Raw genomic sequence first — 25,708 nt, forward strand, 5'->3', positions numbered from 1 at the left:
TATTTCTGCCGCTGTGGCGTCCTGTCATTACACAAGCACGTGTCCCATAACATTACCCGTGCCCTCAACAATGCAGTTACTGGGAAAGTACATCTAACCATGGACACGTGGACAAGTGCTTGTGGCCAGGGACAGTACATCTCGCTGACGGCACACTGGGATAACATAGTGGAAGCCGGGACCCAGTCAGACCTTGGGATGGAACACGTCCTCCCGATGCCAAGGATTGCGGCCCCTACGTCAATCAGGGTTGCCCCCACTGTGTACAGCTCCTGCACCTCCTCCTCTTCAGCCTCCATCTCTGAAATGAGCACATCAGTCACAAGCTGGAAGCACTGCAGCACTGCTAAAGCCAAGCGGAAACAGGCTGTCCTGAAGCTAATTTGCTTAGGTGACAAGCCGCACAATGCTGAAAAGTTGTTGACAGCTCTGAATGAGCAGGCAGATGTGTGGCTGGCACTGCTGAATTTCCAGCCATGCATGGTTGTGTGTGTCAATGGCAGGAACCTGGTGGCGGCTCTGAGGCGAGGTGAACTGACACACGTACCATTCCTGGCCCATGTGCTTAACCTCATTGTTCAATGTTTTCTAAAAAGCTACCCGGAGCTGCCAGATCTTCTGGTGAAAGTACGCCACCTGTGTGCCCATTTTAGAAAGTCAGCTACAGCTTCAGCTGACCTTGCCGTGCTTCAGCAGCGATTGCAGATTCCAGCTCACCGACTGGTGTGTGATGTCCCCACGCATTGGAATTCTACACTGCATATGTTGGAAAGGATTTGTGAGCAGAAGGTAGCAGTTGTTGAATACCAGCATCAATAAGTCCATCGTAATTCAGGTTTGACGCCACACATAAGGCCTCAGGAGTGGACATGGATGTCAGACATATGTAACATCCTCCAAAACTTTGTGGAGTCCACCAAGATGGTGAGCGGCGATGACACCATAATTAGCGTCACCATCCTGCTCCTCTGCATTCTGAAAAGCTCTGCTCACAATGAAAGAGGATGCATTGCAGGCGGAGCACGAGGACATGGAGCAAGGAACCATACAGGGTGATTACACTCAGCCCAGACTCATGTCATTGCAATGTGGATTGGTAGACAATGAGGAGGAGGAGGAAGAGCAGGAGCTACTTTCATGCGCTATAGACGGTACTACAAGCACAGTTGTCATACCTTCTGTTCAGAAGGGATGGCCTGAGGACAGGGAGAAGGATGAGGAGGAGGAGGACACCTTGGTCAGTCGTCCTGTTGGTGAGGACACGGAAGGCTTGCCTGTTACCAGTCTGGCACACATGGCTGACTTTATGTTGCGCTGCCTTTCCCATGACCCTCGTATTGTAAAAATATTGGATAACAGTCATTACTGGGTAGTGACACTTTTAGACCCACGCTACAAGGAGAACTTTCAATCTCTTGTTCCAGAGGCAGACAGTTATAATAAAATTGTGCAGTACCAGAGGGCCTTTGTTGCAGAATTATTAAAAAAATTCCCATCTCAAAACACTGGCGGCACACATAACAGTTCGTTGGACAACCAAGGAGGACAGGTGAGAGAGACACAATTCCAATACAGCAGAGGCAGGGGAACACTGGCAACGTTCTGGGACAGTTTTCTCAGACCAGTGCGCTGGTGAAATTAACACAGATAAGAACATTTGCCTGTCAACGGTAAATGAAGACAGGCTGACTCTTATAAAAATGAACAAGGGATGGATTGGGCCAGACTTCTCAACACCACCAAATGATGACAGCAAAATAACCTCCAATGTAGTGTCTTTTTGGGAGGTGTATTGCCATGCACCTCTTCACACCCACACATGGGTATACGCTTCCTGATTTTGGTTATTTGGTGTCCTCATCCTCCTCCTCATGCTCACGATCCACCACCACTCGAACACCACGGTGAACGTATTCCGTCATGCTCCAGCCACTCTATTTTTTGGCAAGGGTGTTATGATGCCCGTCACCAAATTTAAAAAAATATGTAACCCCCAGGGGAAATGTTTGTCAACTGTATACTATGAGTTATTTTTAATGGTTTCAATCCGTTTAATATAATATATACTGTATCCTTACTTGCAGGGAGATAAGCAAAAGGTCACTGAAACTTACTTAAAATAAAGAAATGTAAATTAATGGTCATTTGTTTATCCATCAACAAAGGACCATTGATATTCAAGGCAACTACCCTAATTAGATTGGGTGTGTAAACGTTCCCAAGGATGTTATCTTGTGCTCCAAAGCCCCTCCTCCAGCTTGTTGTATTTCTGCCATGTGGCACACATGAGGCCCCCTCCTCTAGCTTCCTGTATTATATACTGGTTAAAACAGGTATTGAGGGGATGTGTTTATAGCCAATGGACAATAGACTTGTGACATCATTCCCCACATGGTGGGGCTAGACACACCTTTTAGCTGGACATTTAAAAGAACTAGGACACATGTGCTTGGTCTCTTTTGGCTCCTGGAGGATGAGTGGTCGACGTCTATCTGAATAATGTAACGTATAAATAATGCTTGTTTCTGATTAATGCATATGTATTTATAGTTTTATACTGTTTATTATTTTATCTTATCGCTTATTAAGTAAATCAATATAGTAAATTCAATTCTTGTGTGAGCATTTTCTTATTCATCACAATCCATTGGAACCCTTACAATACAAATTGGTGTCAGAAGTGGGATTGTTTTGAATAAAAATGTTTGCAAAATTGAAAAAGTTTGTTAAGAGTAGGAAAGCAGTTGAGAGTATTGTCAGATCTTTGCCAGAATGGGTATTACCAGGAAAGTGGACCCCAATGGCACAGGAATGTAACAAATATATGGAGGGACAGCGCTTATCACATCCCCAGGATGTGGCTGGCAAATTTGATCTCTCAAGGTATGATGCAAAAGAGCAGATAGCTGCAGCAGCCGTTGGATGGATCTGTGTGCAAGTGTCTCAAAGCTTACAGGAATAGATAGATAATTTGCGTTTAGGGCTGCATACAGCTATAGAGCAAAAGATTAGCTTGCAATCAGCCTTGAGAGACCAAATGAAACAGCATGACAATATGCAAAGGAATTTTGAAGCTTATGTAATGAAAAATGTGAATAAGAATAGGCACAGGAGGAGACAGCAGCCAGTGTCAGATATTTGTACTGCACAGATTAGAACCATGATTGCACATGAGAAATGGTCAGATTTGCTAGAATGTGATGGCTGTGACAGTGAGACAGATGAGGAAGAAAAGCAAGCCAGACCAATTGTGACTACTAAAACTAGGCGAGACGTCACACAGCGCAGTGGAGATAGGATGGATGCAGGAAACGCAGCTACAGGAGCAGAAGCTTCAATGACAGCGGAAACTAGAATTATACAGCCGGAGAATTAACAGAATTAGCTACCAGGTACAGGCAGCAAGCAGGAGAACCTTTGTTAGCATGGATTCTCAGATTATGGGATCAGGGAGCCGATCATATAATTTTGAACCGTCTTGAGGCAGTAGGACTTTGTAGTATTTGATCCTATGGTGCGTCTAAAAATGAGACGTGCAAGGGACACTACAGAGACTTTCTCTTTGCGGCATTTGGTGAGGGATTCTGTGGCACAAGTGTATGACTCTCCCATGGAATTAATACCACAGATATGATGGGAGACTCTTGCAGATGGAGTTCAGAGATTGAGAGAAATCGCAGGTATAGGTGGCATAACTCGCAATCCTTTGCCAAATCTGAATGATCATTTTGCTGTTGTTGAGGATTGGAAGGGACCAGATGCTGCAATATTGACAAGTATTAATGAAGAATAAGTTCATAGAAGGTGCCCCAGTGTCATACAAAGCCCCATTGTTCACTATGTTCAGTGCACTTATGGGAAATTCCACTAATGTCTACACAGCATGCAATTTATTCTCCCAGCATCTGCTCTAGAGAGAGCAAAAGTATCAAAAAATAGTACAGTAGATCAAGAAAGAGTAGATCAAGAAAGGAGAAAAGAGGATGATACTCAAATATATCTGAAACTCAACATGGACAAAACAGAATTCATCATCTTTCCCCCATCTCACGTGACCCCCCCTACGAACCTATCAATTACAGTAAATGACTGCCCACTCTCCCCAGTCCCACAAGCTCGCTGCCTCGGAGTAATCCTTGATGCTGATCTCTCCTTCAAACCACATATCCAAACCCTTTCCACTTCCTGCCGACTTCAACTCAAAAATATTTCACGCATCCGTTCATTCCTCACCCAAGAATCTGCAAAAACCCTAGTCCATGCCCTCATCATCTCTCGCCTTGACTACTGCAACCTCATGCTCTGCGGCCTCCCCTCAAACACTCTCGCACCCCTCCAATCTATTCTAAACTCTGCTGCCCGACTAATCCACCTGTCCCCCCGCTATTCCCCAGCTTCTCCCCTCTGTCAATCCCTTCACTGGCTCCCAATTGCCCAGAGACTCCATTACAAAACCCTAACCATGACATACAAAGCCATCCACAACTTGCCTCCTCCATACATCTGTGACCTCGTCTCCCGGTACTTTCCTGCACGCAACCTCCGATCCTCACAAGATCTCCTTCTCTACTCCCCTCTTATCTCCTCTTCCCACAATCGCATACAAGATTTCTCTCGCGCATCACCCCTACTCTGGAACTCTCTACCACAACATATCAGACTCTCACCTACCATCGAAACCTTCAAAAAGAGCCTGAAGACCCACCTCTTCCGACAAGCCTATAACCTGCAGTAACCACCGATCGACCAAACCGCTGCACGACCAGCTCTACCCTCGCCTACTGTATTATCACCCATCCCTTGAAGATTGTGAGCCCTCGCGGGCAGGGTCCTCTCTCCTCCTGTACCAGTTATGACTTGTATTGTTTAAGATTATTGTACTTGTTTTTATGTATACCCCCTCACATGTAAAGCGCCATGGAATAAATGGCGCTATAACAATAAATAATAAATAATAATAATAATAATAATAAATAAGAAAGAGTAAGAGGAAGAGGAGTTGTCTTGTGACCTGATAGCTAGTGGAGTTCCTTTCCAGGAGATAGATGGGATCTCTACAAGTGACCTGTTGAGGAGATGGCAAGATCTGAGGAGAAAAGGTAAATTGCAACTCGCCAGACCCAAGAGGGTGGCGATAAATGAGATAGGGGGTTGGAAAGATAGAGGTGGGACACCTGATGGAGGCATGCAAAGCCCCCACTGTAACCGCCCCTTGCACTCTTGCAATACCATGGCATACTACATCCCCTGCCATGATTCCCTCATGGACTAATTTTAAATGCAGATTTTAGATAAAAGTTGAGGAACATCCCTGAAAATTGTTGTTTGAACAGTTTTGACATTTTTTGATGTCTAATGATGTTTGTTTTCTTTCTAGAGTTTCTTAGAGAAATACTCCTGTGAGCATACTGTGACGTATGCGCTGGCTGATATATGAAGAGAAATACTCCTGTGAGCATATTGTGATGTATGCGCTGGCTGATATATGATGAATTGGGTTTGGTCTTGGTGATGCATAAATGTGCATTTCGCATTTGAGGGTTTGTAATAGACCTTGATGTTTTAAAAGGCAAAAGACTACAACAGATATAAGATGATTCTGTATGTGGGAGCCGTGTGAGAGAAACATACAAGGAAAAGAGGGAGTGACATTACAGACAATGAATTTAAGACTGACCTAAAGTTAGCTGACTGATAATATACTGGGGGGTTGACAAGATAATAGATGACTTATTTGTACTAAGTGTTGTCTTTGCCAGTATGTGCTTTGTGTATCCACGTGGTATTTTTTACTTTTTATTTGGTATATTTTTATTTTTTATGAGCTCATTTTCTGAATTTTAATTGTACTGTGTTTAGCATTCTTGGTTTTTAAAGGAATTGTTTTTTTTTTCTCTTTTCAGTCCACTACATGTTGGATTGGGGGGGGTGGGGTGTGTAATTAACCTTTTGTTTGCAGGAGTAAAAGAAGAAACCATGGCCATTTAATTAACAAGTAAATACAGTGCACAGTAAAATAGTTCATTTCTGCAGTAGTGAAAAAGGAGTCCATCTACCTAATATAAGATGATATTTTATGACTTATTTTTTTATGACATATATGTTAAATGATTTCAATGAATGCTAGTTTGTTAATGTCAGTCTTTTGTTCTCGATATAGCTTTGTTCACCTACACCTGAGTCATGCAATGCAAATGTGTGGGTACCCAAAGTGTGTGTTTGTCTATATGTAAATGAGAATCTCTCCTGCTTACTGAATTAATGCATTAGGTGAAGCCAGAGTGTGTGTTGATGTAATGTGCATATTATTATGTAAAAATAATAATTTGCTAGAATTGGGTTAATAGCAAATTGGCTTGGGTTCTGTTTTCCTTAGCATGTAATTGTACTGATTCTGACTAGTAGTAACATTATTTTGTGATCTCCATGAACATGATTGTACTGGTAATTATGATCATCGTTATTATGCAAATGTGATTGACATGAATTTGATGTGTTTGATAACTGGTATCTGATATTTTGATATTATGATTTATTTCAGTGTATAAGTCCATACACATATGATATATTTTATGTAGTAGTTATTATCTAGAGTAGAAATATTTGCTACAGTAGAAAATTTTAAAGGTCATTTTGGGCACAATTAATTTGGACCAACAACCTACAGTAATTTTGTTTGATTCATTTGATCAAGGGGTGGAAAAAACAAGCCACCCGGACTGAGTTATATTGAACAAGTTATTCTATCTTGGACTGTGAATATATCATGGACTGAGTTATTTTGGACTGTTACTTTGGACTGAGTTAGCTCTGCCAAGACTTTGGAACTTTCAAGTATTATTGTGAATTTCACTTTTCCTCAGTGCAGGCTGTGTCTTGTGTGTAGACTGAAGATGTCCAATTGAGCGCTGAGACTGAGCCCAGATGATGCTGAACCGTCACCAGGATGAATCCTCATGACTGCCAGCTGATGACAAGGAGGGGACAACTAACCCTAGAAGCTTCTGTCGGAAACCAAATGGCATATAAAGTGAGGCCCTGAACAGCTGCAGCAATAGAAGATGAAAGGACTCAGATGCTCAGTCATTGGACACCTGCACGGAGGGGTTAATGTCATGAAGGGCAGGGACAGATTGCTCTTTAGAGTCTGTTCTTTTGCTAACCAGGGAAAGTAGTGAAGTCACCCCAAAGTGATGAGGGCATAATACTCCCCGTGCTTCCCTGCAACAGAGACCCATTTAAAAATTGCGGTCAAGAAGATCCGAAGAAAGAAGATTTCTACAGACATTTGATATTTCAGCACCTGCTTGTCCAATGTTGTTTTTGTTTTTGATTTTTTCCGTTTTAAGCCCAGGATGTTGTTTTTTACCAAAACGATTTTCTATTGGTAGCAAATAAATAAATAAATATATATAGAAGCAATGCAAATAATGATAAATCGTATAGTTTAGTGGTAGGTTAATTAATTAAAGTGATTGAAACCAAGGGGTGGTATTTATACTATGAGTTATTTTTAATTGTTTCAATCTGTTTAATATAATATATACTGTATCCTTACTTGCAGGGAGATAAGCAAAAGGTCACTGAAACTTACTTAAAATAAAGGAATGTAAATTACTGGTCATTTGTTTATCCATCAACAAAGGACCATTGATATTCAAGGCAACTATGGATACACCTAAATAAAATGGGAATGGTTGGTGATATCAACTTCTTGTTTGTGGCACATTAGTATATGGGGGGGGGGACTTTTCAAGATGGGTGGTGGCCATGGCGGCCATTTTGAAGTCGGACATTTTGGATCCAACTTTATTTTTTTCAATGGGTTGAGGGTCATGTGACACATCAAACTTATTGAGAATTTCAGAAGAAAAACAATGGTGTGCTTGGTTTTAACATAACTTTTTTCTTTCATGAGTTATTTACAAGTTTATGATCACTTATAAAATGTATAAAACAAATAGATTACAATATACACGGGCACTACCTAGCTATAAAAAGTAGCTCAAGTAGCTCAGATGCAGCAGGTAGGGAGACAGGGCTGTGTCGGTTCCTGTTTGAAACTAAAAACTGTAGAATTGTATACCTTACCGCGCTATACTGAGCAGGTGTATGGGACCAACAAGGTCTATAGTAGACAAAATATCAAAGGGGGGGAGAAAGGGTGGAGATTATAGACCAATACTTACTGTAAAATGGAGTATTAATAACATATTCTTAGTGATTTTAAGGCATTTATCTAGCAGATGCCTCGCCCGTGATGTTGTATTCGTAATTTCTTGTAGTAGTCAGTGACACTGATGAGGAAATATATTGATAGAATTAGATTATCAATAATGTAAAAATCTAAACTGTAAGTTAGTGGGTTGACTATACTCACTACAGTTTTCTGAATGTTGCTATTTCCTTCAGATGGGTACCGTAGTGCTTACTAACAGCTCATTTTCACGGTGCTGAACAGATGGAATTAGAAATAATTAATACAAGTGACTGTGATAATATGACACAGTAGTAAAAGTGCCTCTCCACTTACTTCTATTCGTGTGGAAGACGTGAACAGGAGCAGTATCCTCCTTTATAATGGAGTTTTTTTACAATGGAGTTTTTTTATGATGTTGCAATTTCCTTCAGATGGGTACCGTAGTACTTATTGGCAGCCCATTGGTACAGTGCTAAACAGGTAGAATTGGATATGGTTAATACTGTGATAGTATGTCTCAGCTGTAAAAAATGCCTCTCCACTTACTTATATTGATATGAAAGAGGTAAACAGGACCAGTGTCCCCTCATGTAGGCATTGTAATGGAGTTTCTGGCTGTAACTGCTTTTTTCACTGATGGAGTGCTTATAATAATCCCTGCTGGCTGAATAGAGTAGGAGCAAGGTTTGCTAGTTCTATCAGGCACTATAGAAAAGAATAAATAACATAGATCGCTTAATATAGTAATGTTAAAGTGATCAGTTAGCCCAATTAGGGCTTTTTGATCTAACTTACTTGTGCCGTTTGCTGAGTACCCTGATCTGCCCAGATGATAGCTGTGGCGAAATGTTTGCTGTGCGCGGGGAAGATGAGACTGCACCGTACGTAGCGAGGGAGCGGGTGAACGCTAGGCACCTCGTGTGCTCCGGCCGGAAGCAGCAGCGAGGATGCGGCGTGATAGGGGGGCGGAGCTCTGTGACGTCACAAGCTTAAAAAAAGGACGGGTGCGCAGAGGGCACAAACCAACGCGTTTCGAGGGTGGCTACCCTCTTCGTCAGGGCTGTGATGCGTGTCTGTCAGCCCGTCCTTATATATGGGGCCACCCAGCTGCAGCCAATCATCCTTAAAACAGGCTATGGTTCTATGATACCCCTGCTTAATATTAATGGGTCTGGTGGGTTGTAGCGGTTATTACATTGTAAAATGACTGCTCAATTATTAAACGTGGATTTTATAACCAATCGTGCTCATATATTAAAACTTAACTTTTAATTTTGATAAATTCAATAAACATACATCAATCTCATCTGTCTATTAAAAAATAGGACATATAAAACAAACAGAATTTTTTAAAAAATAGAATATTGTGTATATGTATATGTTTTATTAATAAGTAAATAAAAGCGATACCTCCCTCGTACATTATTAAAAAGTGAATAATGCGGCTTAATGTATAAGGGTAAACAAAAAATGGGGTAAATGTGTATATGTATATTATATTAATTAATAAAAACAATACCTCCCTCGTTCATTATTAAGAAGTAGGATATAATATAAAAGAAGGGGGGGGGGTTCATTATTATGACCAGGAACTAAATAACTCGGGAGGTTAAAAGATTGTAATAGACTCCCTGTAACAGGGGAAGCGGAGAGGGGAGGTTAGGAATAGTAAAAGGAGGGGGGGGGGTTGATACTCCCAGCTTGGTTAAAAAGCATGTAGCTCGATCTCATAATTTAGACCTTTCGGAGCCAGGCTATCGAGGGTAAAAATCCATTTGGATTCGACCCTGGACATGGCTTTCAAAAAATTTCCCTTTCTGGGCTTCTGTGGGACCACCTGGATTCCACAATAGGATACCCCCTTATAGGATTGGTTGTGCTTGTCTAAAAAATGACGTGATAAAGGATGACCTTTAAATCGTTTCTTAATATTATCTAAATGTTCCTTTATTCTATCCATCAGCCGTCTTTTAGTTCTACCTACATATATTTTATTGCAAGGGCACCTGAGTATATATATCACTCCCTTTGTTTGACACGTTATTATATCTCTAATAGTGAACTCATTAATGGTCATATCTAAGAAGGAAGCATGTAGTTTCCTTTGTATCATTGTTTTTTTGCAACACGAACATCTCCCACATGTCAAAAAACCAGACAGCGGGATATTCTGGTTGGTGATAAGTGATTGGCGTAGGGATGGCCTTGATGCCGATTTGGTGGCTTTTATAGTAGGTGCCACCAGAAGTCCAAGATTTTGGGCTCTAGTGTACACAAATCTGGGATGCGTGGGCAATAAGTCCCCTATATATTTGTCTCCCTGCAATATTGGCCAATATTTTCGTATGATATTGTTAAATTGTTTATGGCCTGCATGAAACTGTGTGATGATAGGTAGTTGTTTAATTTGATCTTGAATGGTTAGTGAGGGATTATTGTTACGAGGTTTGTATATTAGAGAAGCTCTGGACATATTTTCTACCTCCTTTTTAGTTTCATTTAATATTTGAGGATCGTATCCCTTCTCCTTAAACTGATCTGTCAGCCGTTCTGTTTCCTCGTGGAAATCTTCAATATTTGTACAGTTTCTTTTTACCCTCATATATTGACTCTTGGGTATGTTTGTTAACCATACTGGTAGATGACAGCTGCTTATGTGGATATAGCTGTTTGAGTCCACCTCCTTGTGGTACCCTTTAGTGATTAATCTGTTGTTGTCTACACAGATGGTTAGATCTAGAAAATTTACACTCGTCGTGCTGTAAGTAGGTGTAAATTCCAGCCCAAAAGAATTTGAGTTTAGGCTGGAGATAAATATTTGTAGATCCATAAGTGTACCATCCCAGATGAAGAGTATGTCATCTATAAAACGTCTCCATAATCTCAGACCTCTATGGAGACTGCCATCTTTGAAGATGAAATTGTGCTCCCACATCCCTACATATACATTTGCAAAACTGGGCGCGAATCGCGTGCCCATAGCAGTACCATGTGTCTGTAGATAGTAGATAGTATTGATTATCATATGAAAAGTAGTTGTGTTTGAGGATGAATTCAATGCATTCACCTATAAATGCTATCTGGGAATTATGAGACAGACCTAACATATGAAGGAACAATTACATATACACAATATTCTATTTTTTTAAAAATTCTGTTTGTTTTATATGTCCTATTTTTTAATAGACAGATGAGATTGATGTATGTTTATTGAATTTATCAAAATTAAAAGTTAAGTTTTAATATATGAGCACGATTGGTTATAAAATCCACGTTTAATAATTGAGCAGTCATTTTACAATGTAATAACCGCTACAACCCACCAGACCCATTAATATTAAGCAGGGGTATCATAGAACCATAGCCTGTTTTAAGGATGATTGGCTGCAGCTGGGTGACCCCATATATAAGGACGGGCTGACAGACACGCATCACAGCCCTGACGAAGAGGGTAGCCACCCTCGAAACGCGTTGGTTTGTGCCCTCTGCGCACCCGTCCTTTTTTCAAGCTTGTGACGTCACAGAGCTCCGCCCCCCTATCACGCCGCATCCTCGCTGCTGCTTCCGGCCGGAGCACACGAGGTGCCTAGCGTTCACCCGCTCCCTCGCTACGTGCGGTGCAGTCTCATCTTCCCCGCGCACAGCAAACATTTCGCCACAGCTATCATCTGGGCAGATCATGGTACTCAGCAAACGGCACAAGTAAGTTAGATCAAAAAGCCCTAATTGGGCTAACTGATCACTTTAACATTACTATATTAAGCGATCTATGTTATTTATTCTTTTCTATAGTGCCTGATAGAACTAGCAAACCTTGCTCCTACTCTATTCAGCCAGCAGGGATTATTATAAGCACTCCATCAGTGAAAAAAGCAGTTACAGCCAGAAACTCCATTACAATGCCTACATGAGGGGACACTGGTCCTGTTTACCTCTTTCATAGCAATATAAGTAAGTGGAGAGGCATTTTTTACAGCTGAGACATACTATCACAGTATTAACCATATCCAATTCTACCTGTTTAGCACTGTACCAATGGGCTGCCAATAAGTACTACGGTACCCATCTGAAGGAAATTGCAACATCATAAAAAAACTCCATTATAAAAAAACTCCATTATAAAGGAGGATACTGCTCCTGTTCACGTCTTCCACACGAATAGAAGTAAGTGGAGAGGCACTTTTACTACTGTGTCATATTATCACAGTCACTTGTATTAATTATTTCTAATTCCATCTGTTCAGCATAGTGAAAATGAGCTGTTAGTAAGCACTACGGTACCCATCTGAAGGAAATAGCAACATTCAGAAAACTGTAGTGAGTATAGTCAACCCACTATCTTACAGTTTAGATTTTTACATTATTGATGATCTAATTCTATCAATATATTCCCTCATCAGTGTCACTGACTACTACAAGAAATTACGAATACAACATCACGGGCGAGGCATCTGCTAGATAAATGCCTTAAAATCACTAAGAATATGTTATTAATACTCCATTTTACAGTAAGTATTGGTCTATAATCTCCACCCTTTCTCCCCCCCTTTGGTATTTTGTCTACTATAGACCTTGTTGGTCCCATACACCTGCTCAGTATAGCGCGGTATGGTATACAATTCTACACTTATAAAATGTGTTTAAAATGCTGCCCATTGTGATGGATTGTCAATGCAACTCTTTTCTCCCACTCTTGACACACTGATAGCAACAAAAGTTGATATCACCAACCATTCTCATTTTATTTAGGTGTATCCATATAAATGTCCCACCCTTTATAATAAAACAGTATGGGAGCACAAAATTAAAAATGTGAAGTGGATTTACCTGTGCCCATCCAGTATGTAACTTCAACAGCTTATTGGGGTGCATGTAACTTTGGAGCAGGCCAGGCCTTGCATTCAATGCAACATTTTTTCATTAAGCCCTTCTGTACCTCTCGTGAAAGGGGTATTGTGGTGCGTCGTAATTCTTGGCAGCCCATCCACTCACTGCATAGGCAATAACAGCATAGGAGACCAACTGTTTAATAATGGCCCTTTAAGAAGATTAATGCTTCCTGATGCCCCTGTAAAAATAGGCTCTGTGACTTTAAGAGTCCCTACTTCATAAATGAAACAAGATATGGCTGCTTATGTGTCACACACCACATGGCCAGCTAGGGTTGTTAGATGTTACAATGACATTTCCCAGTGAATGCATTTGTATTGGTTGAAAGCAATGTTAAAGTTGAAAAACGCTTCAAAAACCCTGCATCTGAGCATAGCCCAAGTGGTGGAGGAACATTTTGTTTTGGGTTAATTATTTTGGCTTACATAAAAGTCAATAACCTGGAAAGGATGTACCTTAACATATTTCCCAGCAAAATCTATTTTGGTTTCGTTTTTGAAGGTTTTTTGGTGCGCCTGAAAAAAGGGCGTGAAACTCTGACAACATTGTTTAGAGCTGTGACCTAGGAGTGAGAAATTCTTCCAGGGGCAGTTGCCATGATGTTCCCATGTCCTTTGAGCATTGTTTCCATCATTTTCTGACGTTTGTAGACCGTGAAAGGACTCCCAGGGGAACGCGGTAAAAATGCTCGGGTCTCCCATAGACTTACATTGGGCTCGTTGTTCTGTCCGAGTACCCGAATATTCCAATTTGCTTGACCCGAGCAACGAGCACCCGAGCATTTTAGTGCTCACTCATCACTAGTGGTTATAGAAAAAATATCTTTACCGTTGAGTTTGACTTTTACTGGAGCTGTGTTGATTTTTTTCCCAGTGCGAATTCTCCTTGTGGAATGATTTAGCACAGCATCTCCTTTCCGAGGTCCTGCAAATCAGAACAATTACATTAGAGTATGATCAATTTGTAAAATCTACTAACATTTATAGCTAAAGTGACAACTTGGCCATGCATGTAGAAGAACTTTCTATTACTCTTCAGTTTACAAGAGCTGCATTATGGTTATAAATTCCATATGTTGCTGTAGCTTTAACTTCCAATAAGGGTTTGCTCATTTTAAAGAGGATTAGTTAATAAAGAAAACAGATTTTTCATGTTCCTAAAGAGGAAGCTATGGAGTGTTCCAAGAAAGAGGTGGAACATGTTAAGATGTGCTCCTATCTTTGGGATTTATTTCTCCTGCGTCAGGACAGGAGCTGCTACAGCTGCCTCTTGGGATTCTCACTTGATTCCCTGAAATTTATCAGAAATGTTGGTGGACTACATCTGTGTGAATCCTATTAGCTAGAGTAGTTTTAAATGGAAAGTGTGTTGAAGGAGTTATCCAACTTATATATTCAGGACTGAACAAAAACCACAACCTTTGCCCAATTTAAAATATAAGAGTGACAAACAATGTATGTATAGGTTTTAAACCATACAAATTCATGTACTGGTAGAAAGTCTCTCCAACCAGTGTTGGAGAGACTTTCTACCTTAAACTGGTCTAGTAGGTTAGTTAAGGATGACTCACACATTACATGTCTGAAGAAGACAATTCTTCATCTATTATTTGACATCCAAAGAATGTCAAGATCCCAAAAATAAAGCTGGGGCAACCTGATCTCAAGCATTCTATAGTTAGATCCAGTAGGAACAGGGAATTAAAAATAATTCCTTAGTGGTGAATTCCAGGGATGGGTGGCGGTGTTAGAAATCACACAACAGCTGCTCTGTCATGAGATCAACTAAATCAGGACGTATATACTGTACCCTAAATAATTAAGCACGTGAACACATCCTCCCATGTCATTCTACAAAACAGTCAAGTATAATGCTTTCTTGTATGTTTCCAATGCACAATAAACTGAATATATCCTCTTTTAGACCACGTACATTGGTCGCCCTCCCAGGGACTTTGGGGTACTCGGTAACGGGCCGGTGTCAGTGGGATGTGTCACAGCAGCGGTGACCCAGACCGTGGCCCTGGGCGCCCAAGTAATGGCGATATATGAATGGTGAATAGTTTGTGACGCCACCTGTGGTGTTCGGCAAGGGAGGTGTTAAGCCGACGCTGCAGACAGATACTCTGGAAGAGATGGTGTGGTGCAGCAGTGATGGTATAGCCCTCCACAGGCTGGGCTGATGTCCCAGGGCAGTGTAGATGTGGGGACACTTAGATGGTGTCGTGTCCGGCGCAGGGGATGTAGCAGAGTCAGGCGGGCGAACGCAGGAAGGAATGGAGGACACCAGGGCATGTAGTTCCAAAGCTTTACTCACAGTCCGTAGTGCCCGCTTCCGTGCCATGTCCTCCAGGTCAGGGACTCAGTCAACCTCCAGGCAAGATGGAAAGCTCCCTTCCACACTCCGCCAACTTTTGTGCCTTTTCTGAACGTCTCCTCTATAGCGCCTTAAGTGTGAAGATCTCCTAGTACTGAGTTACTGACAGATGTTCCCAAGAACTCTACTTGCACGTCAGACAGCTGTAGCCTGCTTCGGGGACTCTCTACTCCTAAATCCCGGCTCTCTATCCGTATTGCTGTTGTGCCCTCAAGTCTTAGATGGGAGTAGTGCATTTGCAGCCCACTACTTCACCGGTGTCTGCTGCAGAACCATTAGTGTTCATACAACCTCGAGGCCCGGGCCCCGGCCTTGCGCTTAGAACTTCTAGGCAGGGTTCGTCTTCTAACCCTCGTTCTCTGTGTTCCCTTTTACTCCTAAATTCCGTACCTGTCTTTCCCGTCTATGGAAGCTCAGGCTTCAGGTCAATGTCCTTCTCCTTCTCCTTCTTTCCTTTCCCATGCCAGCTGGCTCAGGTCACTGAGGCAGCTGCAGCACTCCTTCCTCCATCCCTTCTTCAAGGGATCCCCACTCCTTCCGAGTGGCTTCCTTCCTCACTGAACTCCTGTCAGACTGACCTGTAATCCTAAACCATCCTGCTCTTTTATGTATCCTAAACTCCACCCGCCTCCCAGCATGTTTAGTGTTCCAAGCAGGGAACCACCAAAGGTGCTCTGCTTCTCTCTACGCAAGGAGCCGCAATGTGGTTATGCTGTACTACTCTATTGTGTGGGGTGCGAGTGTTGGAGCGTGGTCAGGAGCCTCCAACTTACCTGGATGGTGGGGCACCACACCTTAGGAGAAGGTGCAGTACCTCTGTGGCGACTGAGCCTCAGGGGCGCCACATACCCCCCATTAAACACAGCACGTCCGCGGGCTGCAAGGCAAACAAAGTTGACAGTACAGGAGCATACAAATTTTACAATGCTGAATAAACATTTCTTATACTATACTTCCCAATATGAGAGGCAGTCATTCTTGAACGTTGCAAACAGTTATTAATTAACTACCTAAAATTTTAAGTCAAAAAGTGCAATTTTTCATACCATACGTAATTCTAAGTGCTATTATCTGTTAATCACTATCACTTCAGTATTCTTCATCTTTCCTTCTCTAGTACACATTTTCTTTTTCTCTCTCTAGTGCACATTTTCTTTTTCTCTCTCTAGGGCACATTTTCTACTTTCTTTTAAGTGACAACCGTGATGCATATACATTTTCAACTCTTTATTCAAATCTCTCATCTCTGTATCAAAATATTCCTCATTCTACATAAAAGCTATCATAAGACACATTACCAAATACTTCACATTAAAACTTTCAACAATAATTCTTGTAAGTGCTGGACACCGCTCCCAGCCGGGATCTCTTGCAGTGTCATTTGAGATAGACATCATCTTCGCAAAGTGTGTCCATATGTAAAACCAAGAGAGGGCACCTAATGAGGTGCAACTATTTACAAGTAAAAGTTTTTGGATCACTCCAAGTTCATGATCGCTGGTTCACTAGGGAAGCTGCCAACAACACAGGGCAACACTGGGAAAAACAAAAACTAACCATGATGGTCAAAAAAAATGGAACAAAAAGGCACCACGGTGCAAACAAACCCTCCTGGGTCACGAGAGTTACTGCAAATTTTTAGTGTTGGTCCCCTCCTGGGGTTCTGGAAGCTGCTGATGGGGTACTGCTACCAGATGAAATACTTTGGGTGTCTTCATCCTGCTGGTTACTTGCTAGTTCCAGGGTTCCGGTACGTGGCCTGGCACCGAGGGATGCTGCAGCTTGTCGGCTCTGATAAGCGACTATACGGGGATTCGGCAGCCAAGGAATCCCGAGGTCACTATCCCAAAGCGACTGAGACTCATCCAATCCCCGAAGATGCCGAATCCTGCGCGCTTGTTCCAGCCTTACCCTTTTCAGTAGGGACCTCCTCCATCTCCCCATTTCTGACTGTCCCGGGCCCCCAGCTGACTCTTCCAACTGTCCCATTTCGAGTTCCCGCAAGCCTGCCTCTGACAACGTGAAGTCGGGGGGCAACCGATTAGGAGGGCCGGGGTATATACCTGGTGCCTCCTGGCGGTGCGGTCCCTGCTCCGATGCAGGCATGGCGGTGGTGGACGCTACTTGGTGGAACACCGGGGATGGCGGTGGACCTGCGCAGCCACGTCAGGTCCGAACGGGGGCTTCTCTTCTGCTGCTTCAGCTCCCTGTGTGGTGTACAACTCCTCCGGTAGTAGCAGCAGGGAAGGAACAAAGTACGCTGCCGGTGGCATGGCAGCGGCTTCAGGCTCCACAGGGTCTGCCTGGAAGAGGTCCGGTGCAGCAGCGACGGGTACCGGTGTCGCAGGGTTCTTCTTCTAACCCACGTCCTCTGTGTTCCCTTTTACTCCTACGTTCCGTACTTGTCTTTCCCTTCTATGGAAGCTCAGGCTTCAGGTCAATGTCCTTCTCCTTCTTTCCTTTCCTTTCCCGTGCCAGCTGGCTCAGGTCACTGAGGCAGCTGCAGCACTCCTTCCTCCATCCCTTCTTCCAGGGATTCCCACTCCTCCCGAGTGGCTTCCTTCCTCACTGACCTCCTGTCAGACTGACCATCCTAAACCATCCTGCTCTTTTATGTATCCTAAACTCCACCCGCCTCCCAGCACGTTTAGTGTTTCAGGCAAGGAACCACCAAAGGTGCTCTGCTTCTCTCTAAGCAAGGAGCCGCAATGTTGTTATGCTGAACTATTCTATTGTGTGGGGTGCGAGTGTTGGAGCGTGGTCAGGAGCCTCCAACTTACCTGGATGGTGGGGCACCACACCTTAGGAGAAGGTGCAGTACCTCTGTGGCGACTGAGCCTCAGGGGCGCCACATACACATGTTCAGTATTTGGTCAGTATTTTACATTAGTATTTGTAAGTGAAAATCATGAATGGAAGAATCAGAGAAAAAGTTTAGAACCACAAGCATCAAAATATATTAAACACACAAAATACTACAGCAGCTGAAGTATGTATTATTAGAAACCCTACAGTTTTATGACCTTTATAAATGCATGTGGCCCAGGAACCGACACAGAATTAAGAAGGTCCTTGTGCCAGAGCGGTATATGGGCCCTTTGCAGTGCACTAACACATCCCTTTATACATCTGTGACAGAAGCTGCTATCTTGTTTGACGGTGAAAGTGGGCCCTCTTATCTCTTGGGCCCGTTGCCCCAATGGTTGACGTGGGGCTTGCGGTCTGGTATTTTTATGTGAACACAGAACTCCTTGACTGTTTTAACCATTTAGATCAAGTTCACATGTTCTGTATTTGGTCGTTTTACATCAAGATTTGTAAGACAAATCCAGGAGTGGGTGAAAACTGCAGAAGTGGTGGTGATGTGTTTCTATTATACTTTTCCTCTGATTGTTCCACTCCTGAAATTTGGCATAATAGCTTTGTTGAATTGGGCTCACAGTCACCAGCCAGCTTTTCAAAGTATATTTTCTCTGAAATATGACTGCAATAATTCAGTTGGACTTCTGTTTCAGGTTTGTCTTTGCTTCTTGCTGATAAACCCTAGGCGGGCTGCTACTATTCAAATTCCGATATACCTGTTCCACACTGTGGGTTGAGTTCAGCCCACTGGTCATCATCCCTGCTCTTTTGGTTCGGTGGTGCTTTTTGGATTATTCTATTTTCTGACCTTGGCCCGATTTTTACCACCTGCTTGTTTCCCGATTCTTTCTCAGACACGAGCTCTTTGTATTGACCCTACATGACAATCTTTCTTTTGGCAAGGTGGCTTCACTGGTCAGCAGCCTTCTCCATGGCCCTGAATTAAGATCCCTTGTGTAAATCCAGATCCAGATTACAGGATAAATACCTGGGCAACCCCGAGATCTAGTACTTGGAGTGACTAAAGGCCCCGTCTCACATAACGAGATCGCTAGCGAGATCGCTAATGTGTCACAGATTTGTGATGCAACAGCGATCTCGCTTGTGATCTCGCTACATGTGACACATAGAGGCAACTGGCCCCCCAGCTGGATATCGCTGATCGTGCTTGAATGCCCTGGGCCATTTTTTTGTCGGCGTCCCGCTGGTCAGCATGCATCGCTGTGTTAGATGCCGACGAACGACCTCATTGGGACAGAACTCAGGGACGCAGGCTGGAATTGTTCAGAATACCTGCTGTGTGACAATGCACCAGTGATCCTTACCAGGTTGCATCGTTGTCGGGATCGCTGGTGCGTCGTTGAAGAGATCGGCCTGTTTGGCAGCTTACTAGCGACCATGTAGCGATACACCAGCGATCCCTACCCAGTCGTATCGTTGTGGGGATCGCTGGTGCGTCGCTATGTGAAACGGGACCCTAAGCCTGTGTGTGGAAGTCATATTAAGAGCTGCCAGTGCTTCCGTTACAATATGTTAGCCCAGGGTCTTTTTGTAACTTTTTACCATGAAGACAGATAGTTCTACATAGGAGCTCTAGACAGAAGCATAAGATATTTTTATACGTCCAAATCTGGCTCAGTGACAAAGTCTCATTTTTGTCTGTAGCAATCAGTCAGGCTAGATGACACTTTGAAATGTATTACTATGAATATTATCAACAAGCAATCAGTTCTACAAGTCTTAATCATTTCCTGATGGGAATTACTGCACATTTCTATATTAATGTTACCAAAATATAAGGACATTGAGCTAATTCAGGTGTGAAAGAAACATGCTGCTTACAGCTGCAAGGGGAAGATATCCCCACAATGTATATGGTAACATGTCCCTAATGGCTGTAGATAAATCTGGAATTTATGTTCCTTGTTCTTGATTTATTCAATCCTCCGTGTATAAATGTTACCAAATTAAGATGACATCTTGTAAAATGAATACATACCTTGTCCATACACATAGGACAACTCCAAGAGCAGAAGGCAAATCAGTAGGCCAGGTCTCATCTTCCCTGGAGCGTCTAGTCCTGGGCTTCACTGTTACTAGATACCTGCCAACACATTTCCCAACAGCATTTTTTTTAGATATTCTTTAAACAAACATTAATAAGAGCTGTAGCTTATGCGCTACTTTATTTGAAGTCTACACCACCATTGTCATGCATCTCCTTTAGAGCATTGATAATGGGAGAACTCACTTTGAAATTATTTATAACTCTTTATTTAGACAGCATATTTATTACATCTGAGAAAGGTTAGTTTTAAGATTTTATGAAGTTCCTAAAATTGTTCCTTTTCCCTTTTGGGTCAAGTTATTTGACAGATAATTAATTTAAGGTAGCAGTTTGTGAGCCGTCTGCATTTCCTCATTAAATGTGAGAACCTTCCACAATATATATTTCCACCTCCACACTGCAAATTAAATCCTCCAGACTGACCATATTTCATTGCTCTTAGAAGCCAATGAACACATATGACATTGAGCATTAAATAAACCTACTTTACTAGGAGCTGCCCATGTGCTATGCTTCCATTGACACCAAAGATTTACCTGATTCCAAGGCAACTCCTTCAAGTCAGATGAGACATTACATCAATTGATATGCGTCTTTAAACGTCCATAAGTTACCAGCTTTTTCTGACATTTTACTCTGTCTACAGCTATGTCTCACATAACGTGGAAATACCATAAAGTCAACCTCAGCCCACGCCCTGAATAGCATCTGGAGGAAGAAGCATCAAGCCAGAAGCTCAAAACCCTCAGGTAATAAAAAAAAAGACCTTTTAACTGCTACTTCCTCAACCTCAAGTCTGATAAACGCTGAGAAATAGGTATAAAGATCGACATCTGAACAATCAATTTGTTTTTCTGTAAAAAAGAAACAGATGTTACGAGAGAGGAAAATAGGGGTAATGTAAATCTAGTCGTCATTTCAAAACTAGTTTAGAAACAATGGGACCCCACCCCTCATCCCTGCATACATTATTCATGAGATACCTTCTCCTGGAGCAAAAAAAAGCATAGTCCAGAATGTAAAAGCAAAAAAGCTTTTCATTTTCCAAAACAGGACAATTTACCTTTATTTGAGATTGCAGCTCAGCCCAATTCACTTGAATGTGGATCAAATATAAGTAGAACATGGATAAGTGACACTGTTTCTGTTCTGTTAGTACAGTATATGCTCTCACCAAGTTTTTGACGTAGATTATTTTGGATGAAAAATCCACAAAAAAGGCTTAAAAAAATAATAATAAATCTACTTCTAGAGCGCCAACATTTTCTGCAGCACTTTTGAATTCAGAGGTACTTATACAGACAATAAAGACATAACAGAGTAAACATATAATTCAGCAGATAGCAAGAAGAGTGAGGGCCCTGATCGCAAGCTTATAATCTATGAGGAAATAGGGTGGACACGAAAGGTAAAAATAAAGTGCTTATATTGTATGGTCCAACCATGAATATCATAAATAAGGTATTCAAATAACGCTGCATGAGCCAATCACAAGCCACTATCAATACACGTATTGATACAAAGGGCTACTGAGTTCATGGAGAGTATGTAAACAGAATATTTGAAGGACCAGATTTGGAGGAAAAGTTTTGAAAGGGCAAAATAGGAATGGTTAGATAAGTGAGGTGAGCTAATAGGCCAGTCTAAAGAAATGCGTTTTTAGGGCACACTTAAAACTGTGGGTGTTGGGAATTAATCTAGTTTTCCGGTGTAATGCACTCCAGAGAATTGGTGCAGCACATGAGAAGTCTTGGAGACTGGAGTGGTACGTTTGGATTATTGAGGATGCTACTATTGAGAGGTAACCCCATTTAGGTTCCTCCTCCTCTTCACCCCCTTACAGTAGAACCATACATGGAAATATAAATATTGAGTTTAGGAAGGTTAGTAAGGGAGGAAACACAAGTTCAGTTTTTGACAGATTCAGTTTTAGATAGAGGTAGGACATGATGTTAGAGACAGCAGACAATACTTTGTGTTTCGTAGCAATAGTGATGTCAGGAGATGATGTGTATAACTGGGTGTCATCAGCATAGAGATGGTACTGAAAACCAGATCTTCTGATGGTTTGTCCAACAGTGTACAGAGAGAAGAGGAAGGGACCTAGGACTGAACCCTGAGGAACCCAGACAGTAAGGGTAAAAGGAGAGGAAGAGGAGCCAGCAAAAGATACAGTGAAGAAGTATTTTATGATGTGTTGTTAATGCTGTTTTGTTTATGGGGTGTTTTTTTCTGCTTTAATTAGTTCACTACTCAAGTTTGTAGCATTTATTCTAGCAGAAAAAAACCCCTCACGTATTGTCTTGCTGATTCTTTTGTCCTTTGAAAAACAAAATTGTGGGAATAACAGTACCATGTGAACTATGGATTTTCCCATTGAAATGAATAGGAAGCTAATTCAAAACAATTTTGAAGCACTCATTCATGATGATATAGGAGCAGAATCCACTAAAAAATCTAAGTAAAAATACTTATTGTGATCATAACCATATCAGCACGAGTGACGTCAAACAAGTCATCAAGTTTATTAACAAATTCCTTCTCCTTGGATTCTTGTGTTTTGGTTTGCCGTTTAGCATTCTTCTTGAGATTCTTCCATTGACCACACAGGTTCTTCACCTTACTGATCATGTGATATTGTTGCCTTGTTGGGATTATTGCTTTTTCCCAGAACTGAAGTACTGCGCTGGCTGCGACGGTTGGTTGCGATTCTGTACAATGCAGGAAATCAAAACCTGGCCAACATCAGCCGATTTGACGGCAGCTTAAATCCAGATTCTGCCTGCTGTCCCTTCAATTAGCCACATTCCTCTAAAGGGGGTTTTACACATTTGTGTGATGTAATGTGTGATACTTACCTCCAACCGGCTCCCCCGCTGTCTGTCGCTGATCGCGCGAGATCGCGCAGCTCCATTTCTCGTCGGGCGCTTTCTGCTGGGCTTCCTGCTGGCGCCGACGAGTGACGTGTGGACGCGGACGAGAGGACGTCAGGATCGCCTCGTCTGAAAGGTAAGTAACGACCGCTGTATCGCTGTGAGATCTGCCTGAGTGGCAGCTCACTAGCAACCATTTAGCGATGCACCAGCGATCCTGACCGGGTCGTATCGTGGTCGGGATCGCTGGTGCATCGCTAAATGTAAAGGGGCCTTAACACTGCAATTTGAAGATGCCATTTATTCCTGGCAACAGTGCCTAAACCTGCGGGAAGCCTAAATAGCACACACAAAACCATATTTCATTAAAATATGATACATTTCTGCTAGGGATGAGCAAATCCCTGTGTATTCGGCCTTACACCTTCTCTTTCGCCATTAGCAACCTATGCTAATGACTGAGGGATGGGCTACAACAGCAAAGTTTTTGATTGGCTGCCCTGTACTCAGCCTTTCAACAAACTTTATTTTCCAGGACTAAAGCTGGGACAGTGAATGGAACTCGAGTTCAAGTTCGCGCTGGACTGCTGTCGAATGCGGCCAAAGCCGAATACACAGGGATTCGCTCATCCCTAGTTGCTGAAAGTCACCCTAATATCGCTCATCAACACTTGTAAATTACTATTATAATTTAAAGTAAGTGAATTTTAGGAAAACACATAGGAGTGGTGTAGGCTGATGCGTAGATATTCAGAGATTAGACTTACCTAAAGCAATAAATAATACTGAATTTTGTCTGTAATCTGGCAAGTTTACTTTGCAGCAGGAAATATAAACTAATATTAATCATATTAAATATTCTTTGCAAAATACAAATAGTAACTAAATTGTAGAAAAATACAAGGAGCGGCGGGGCCCTTACTCCTGCTCTATATTAAAACTACCCAAATCCTATTTTAATGGCTATTCAGTGTTCTAGGACTGACATTGAGTCGCCTTTTAAACACAACCAAAAGAAACAAATTTTTAAAGGAAATTACAGATCATTATGTGTAACAGTTATAGGGGGTGAGACTTTGAATAAAACTCATTTTAATTTTTTCTATAGAACGCATTGTTACCCTAATGCCCAGTTGTCTAAAAAGGCTAGAATTATATACAGAGAAGAGGGGGTCGTATCTCAGGAATGGAAAAATGTAGGAGAAAAATTAAAACATTGTCAGATTCAGGAGAACAGCTACATTTACACCAGCTAAAAAAATGAAATGACATATGTTTGGGAAGTGACAGCTCCTTTTTAAAGTTAAAAACAACCTGGAAAATGCATCAGAACTGTATGTGTGAGGCACCGCAAAACCCCTATTCATATATTCTCTTGGGATTCAAAGTTGAGATTGTAGCAACTTCCCTGCTAAAATCCACTAATCCTACTTAAGAAAATCTATAAATCACATTCATTGAAAATCTAGAGGAGGAAGACTTATTTAGCGTGTGGGACAACTTTCAACTTTTTTTGCTTTGAAATAAGAATCCATTGAGCTGAAACTGAGCCTTGAAAAAGCCAGACGCAGAAAGCAAATGTGCTGCTTGTTAACCAAGCGTCTAATCATGAGTCCTCCTAACCAGCTGACTGCACGAAGGTATGTGACATCATGCCATAAGCTACAATTGTGTAAGGATGTCATGAGAACATAGGCGGCTTTATACATCAGCACTGGGGAAATGCTTCACTTGTCTTTCAGATCTGTAGCGACGTTCCAGAACAATCCTATGCTACATGTTTCATTGGCTGGCAAAGTTATTTATAATCATGAGATTCTAGCTCTGGGTCCATTCATCTGGTAGAGGAAAGATTTAAGATGAATGTCTGGGTTTTCATTACTTATTTTTGGCTCTGTTGGCGACGTTTCCTGTATTCTAGAGTTAAAAGGCCAGAATTGGGTTTCTGCATGTCGTTTAATGGAAATAAACATTTAATCATATCTGTATAGGTACATAGAGGCTGCTTTACGTGCCATTGGTATCCTTGGCATTCTTTTAGTTTAAACACATTCTCCAGGAATGTCTGCCAATGTCTAATGAGGATGCGTCACATTTCCTCTTGGTAACTGGCTTGCTGGCAATGGCATTGACAATCTCCATTTCAAAGGGTTATTCCCACAGTCACATTATTTTTCACAAAAACACTGTAAAAGCATGCTTCTTGTTAATGTACAGATCAAGCCCAGCATAAAGACTCTGTTTTGTACCATTGTACATTATTAATCTACATCTACCTTTCTGTGCATCCAGCTACATGTAGCTAAATTTGGGCAGTCCTATTCTTGAACTGCTAAATCTACATTTCCCAGCAGCTACCTGTTCTCCTCGGTGCTGCAGACTCCTCCCTCTCCTACATTTCCCAGCAGCTACCTGTCTCTTCTCAGTGCTGCAGACTCC

General features: G+C 41.9%; 1 protein-coding gene across 1 annotated transcript in view; it reads right to left on the reverse strand.

Moving 5' to 3' along the window:
- CILP (cartilage intermediate layer protein) overlaps nucleotides 1–25,708 on the reverse strand; it is an 87,021-nt gene that overhangs the window by 35,169 nt on the left and 26,144 nt on the right. The window contains exons 2-3 of the mRNA XM_073568861.1: nucleotides 20,328–20,432; nucleotides 13,919–14,014 (exon numbers count right to left, since the gene is read on the reverse strand). Coding sequence (XP_073424962.1) covers nucleotides 13,919–14,014; nucleotides 20,328–20,388 — 157 coding nt within the window. The 5' untranslated portion in view covers nucleotides 20,389–20,432. The remainder of the gene's footprint in view (nucleotides 1–13,918; nucleotides 14,015–20,327; nucleotides 20,433–25,708) is intronic.

The sequence above is a fragment of the Dendrobates tinctorius genome, unplaced genomic scaffold (genome assembly GCF_039654945.1).
Source record: "Dendrobates tinctorius isolate UK_male_01 unplaced genomic scaffold, ASM3965494v1 ptg000022l, whole genome shotgun sequence".
NCBI classification, from domain to species: domain Eukaryota; kingdom Metazoa; phylum Chordata; class Amphibia; order Anura; family Dendrobatidae; genus Dendrobates; species Dendrobates tinctorius.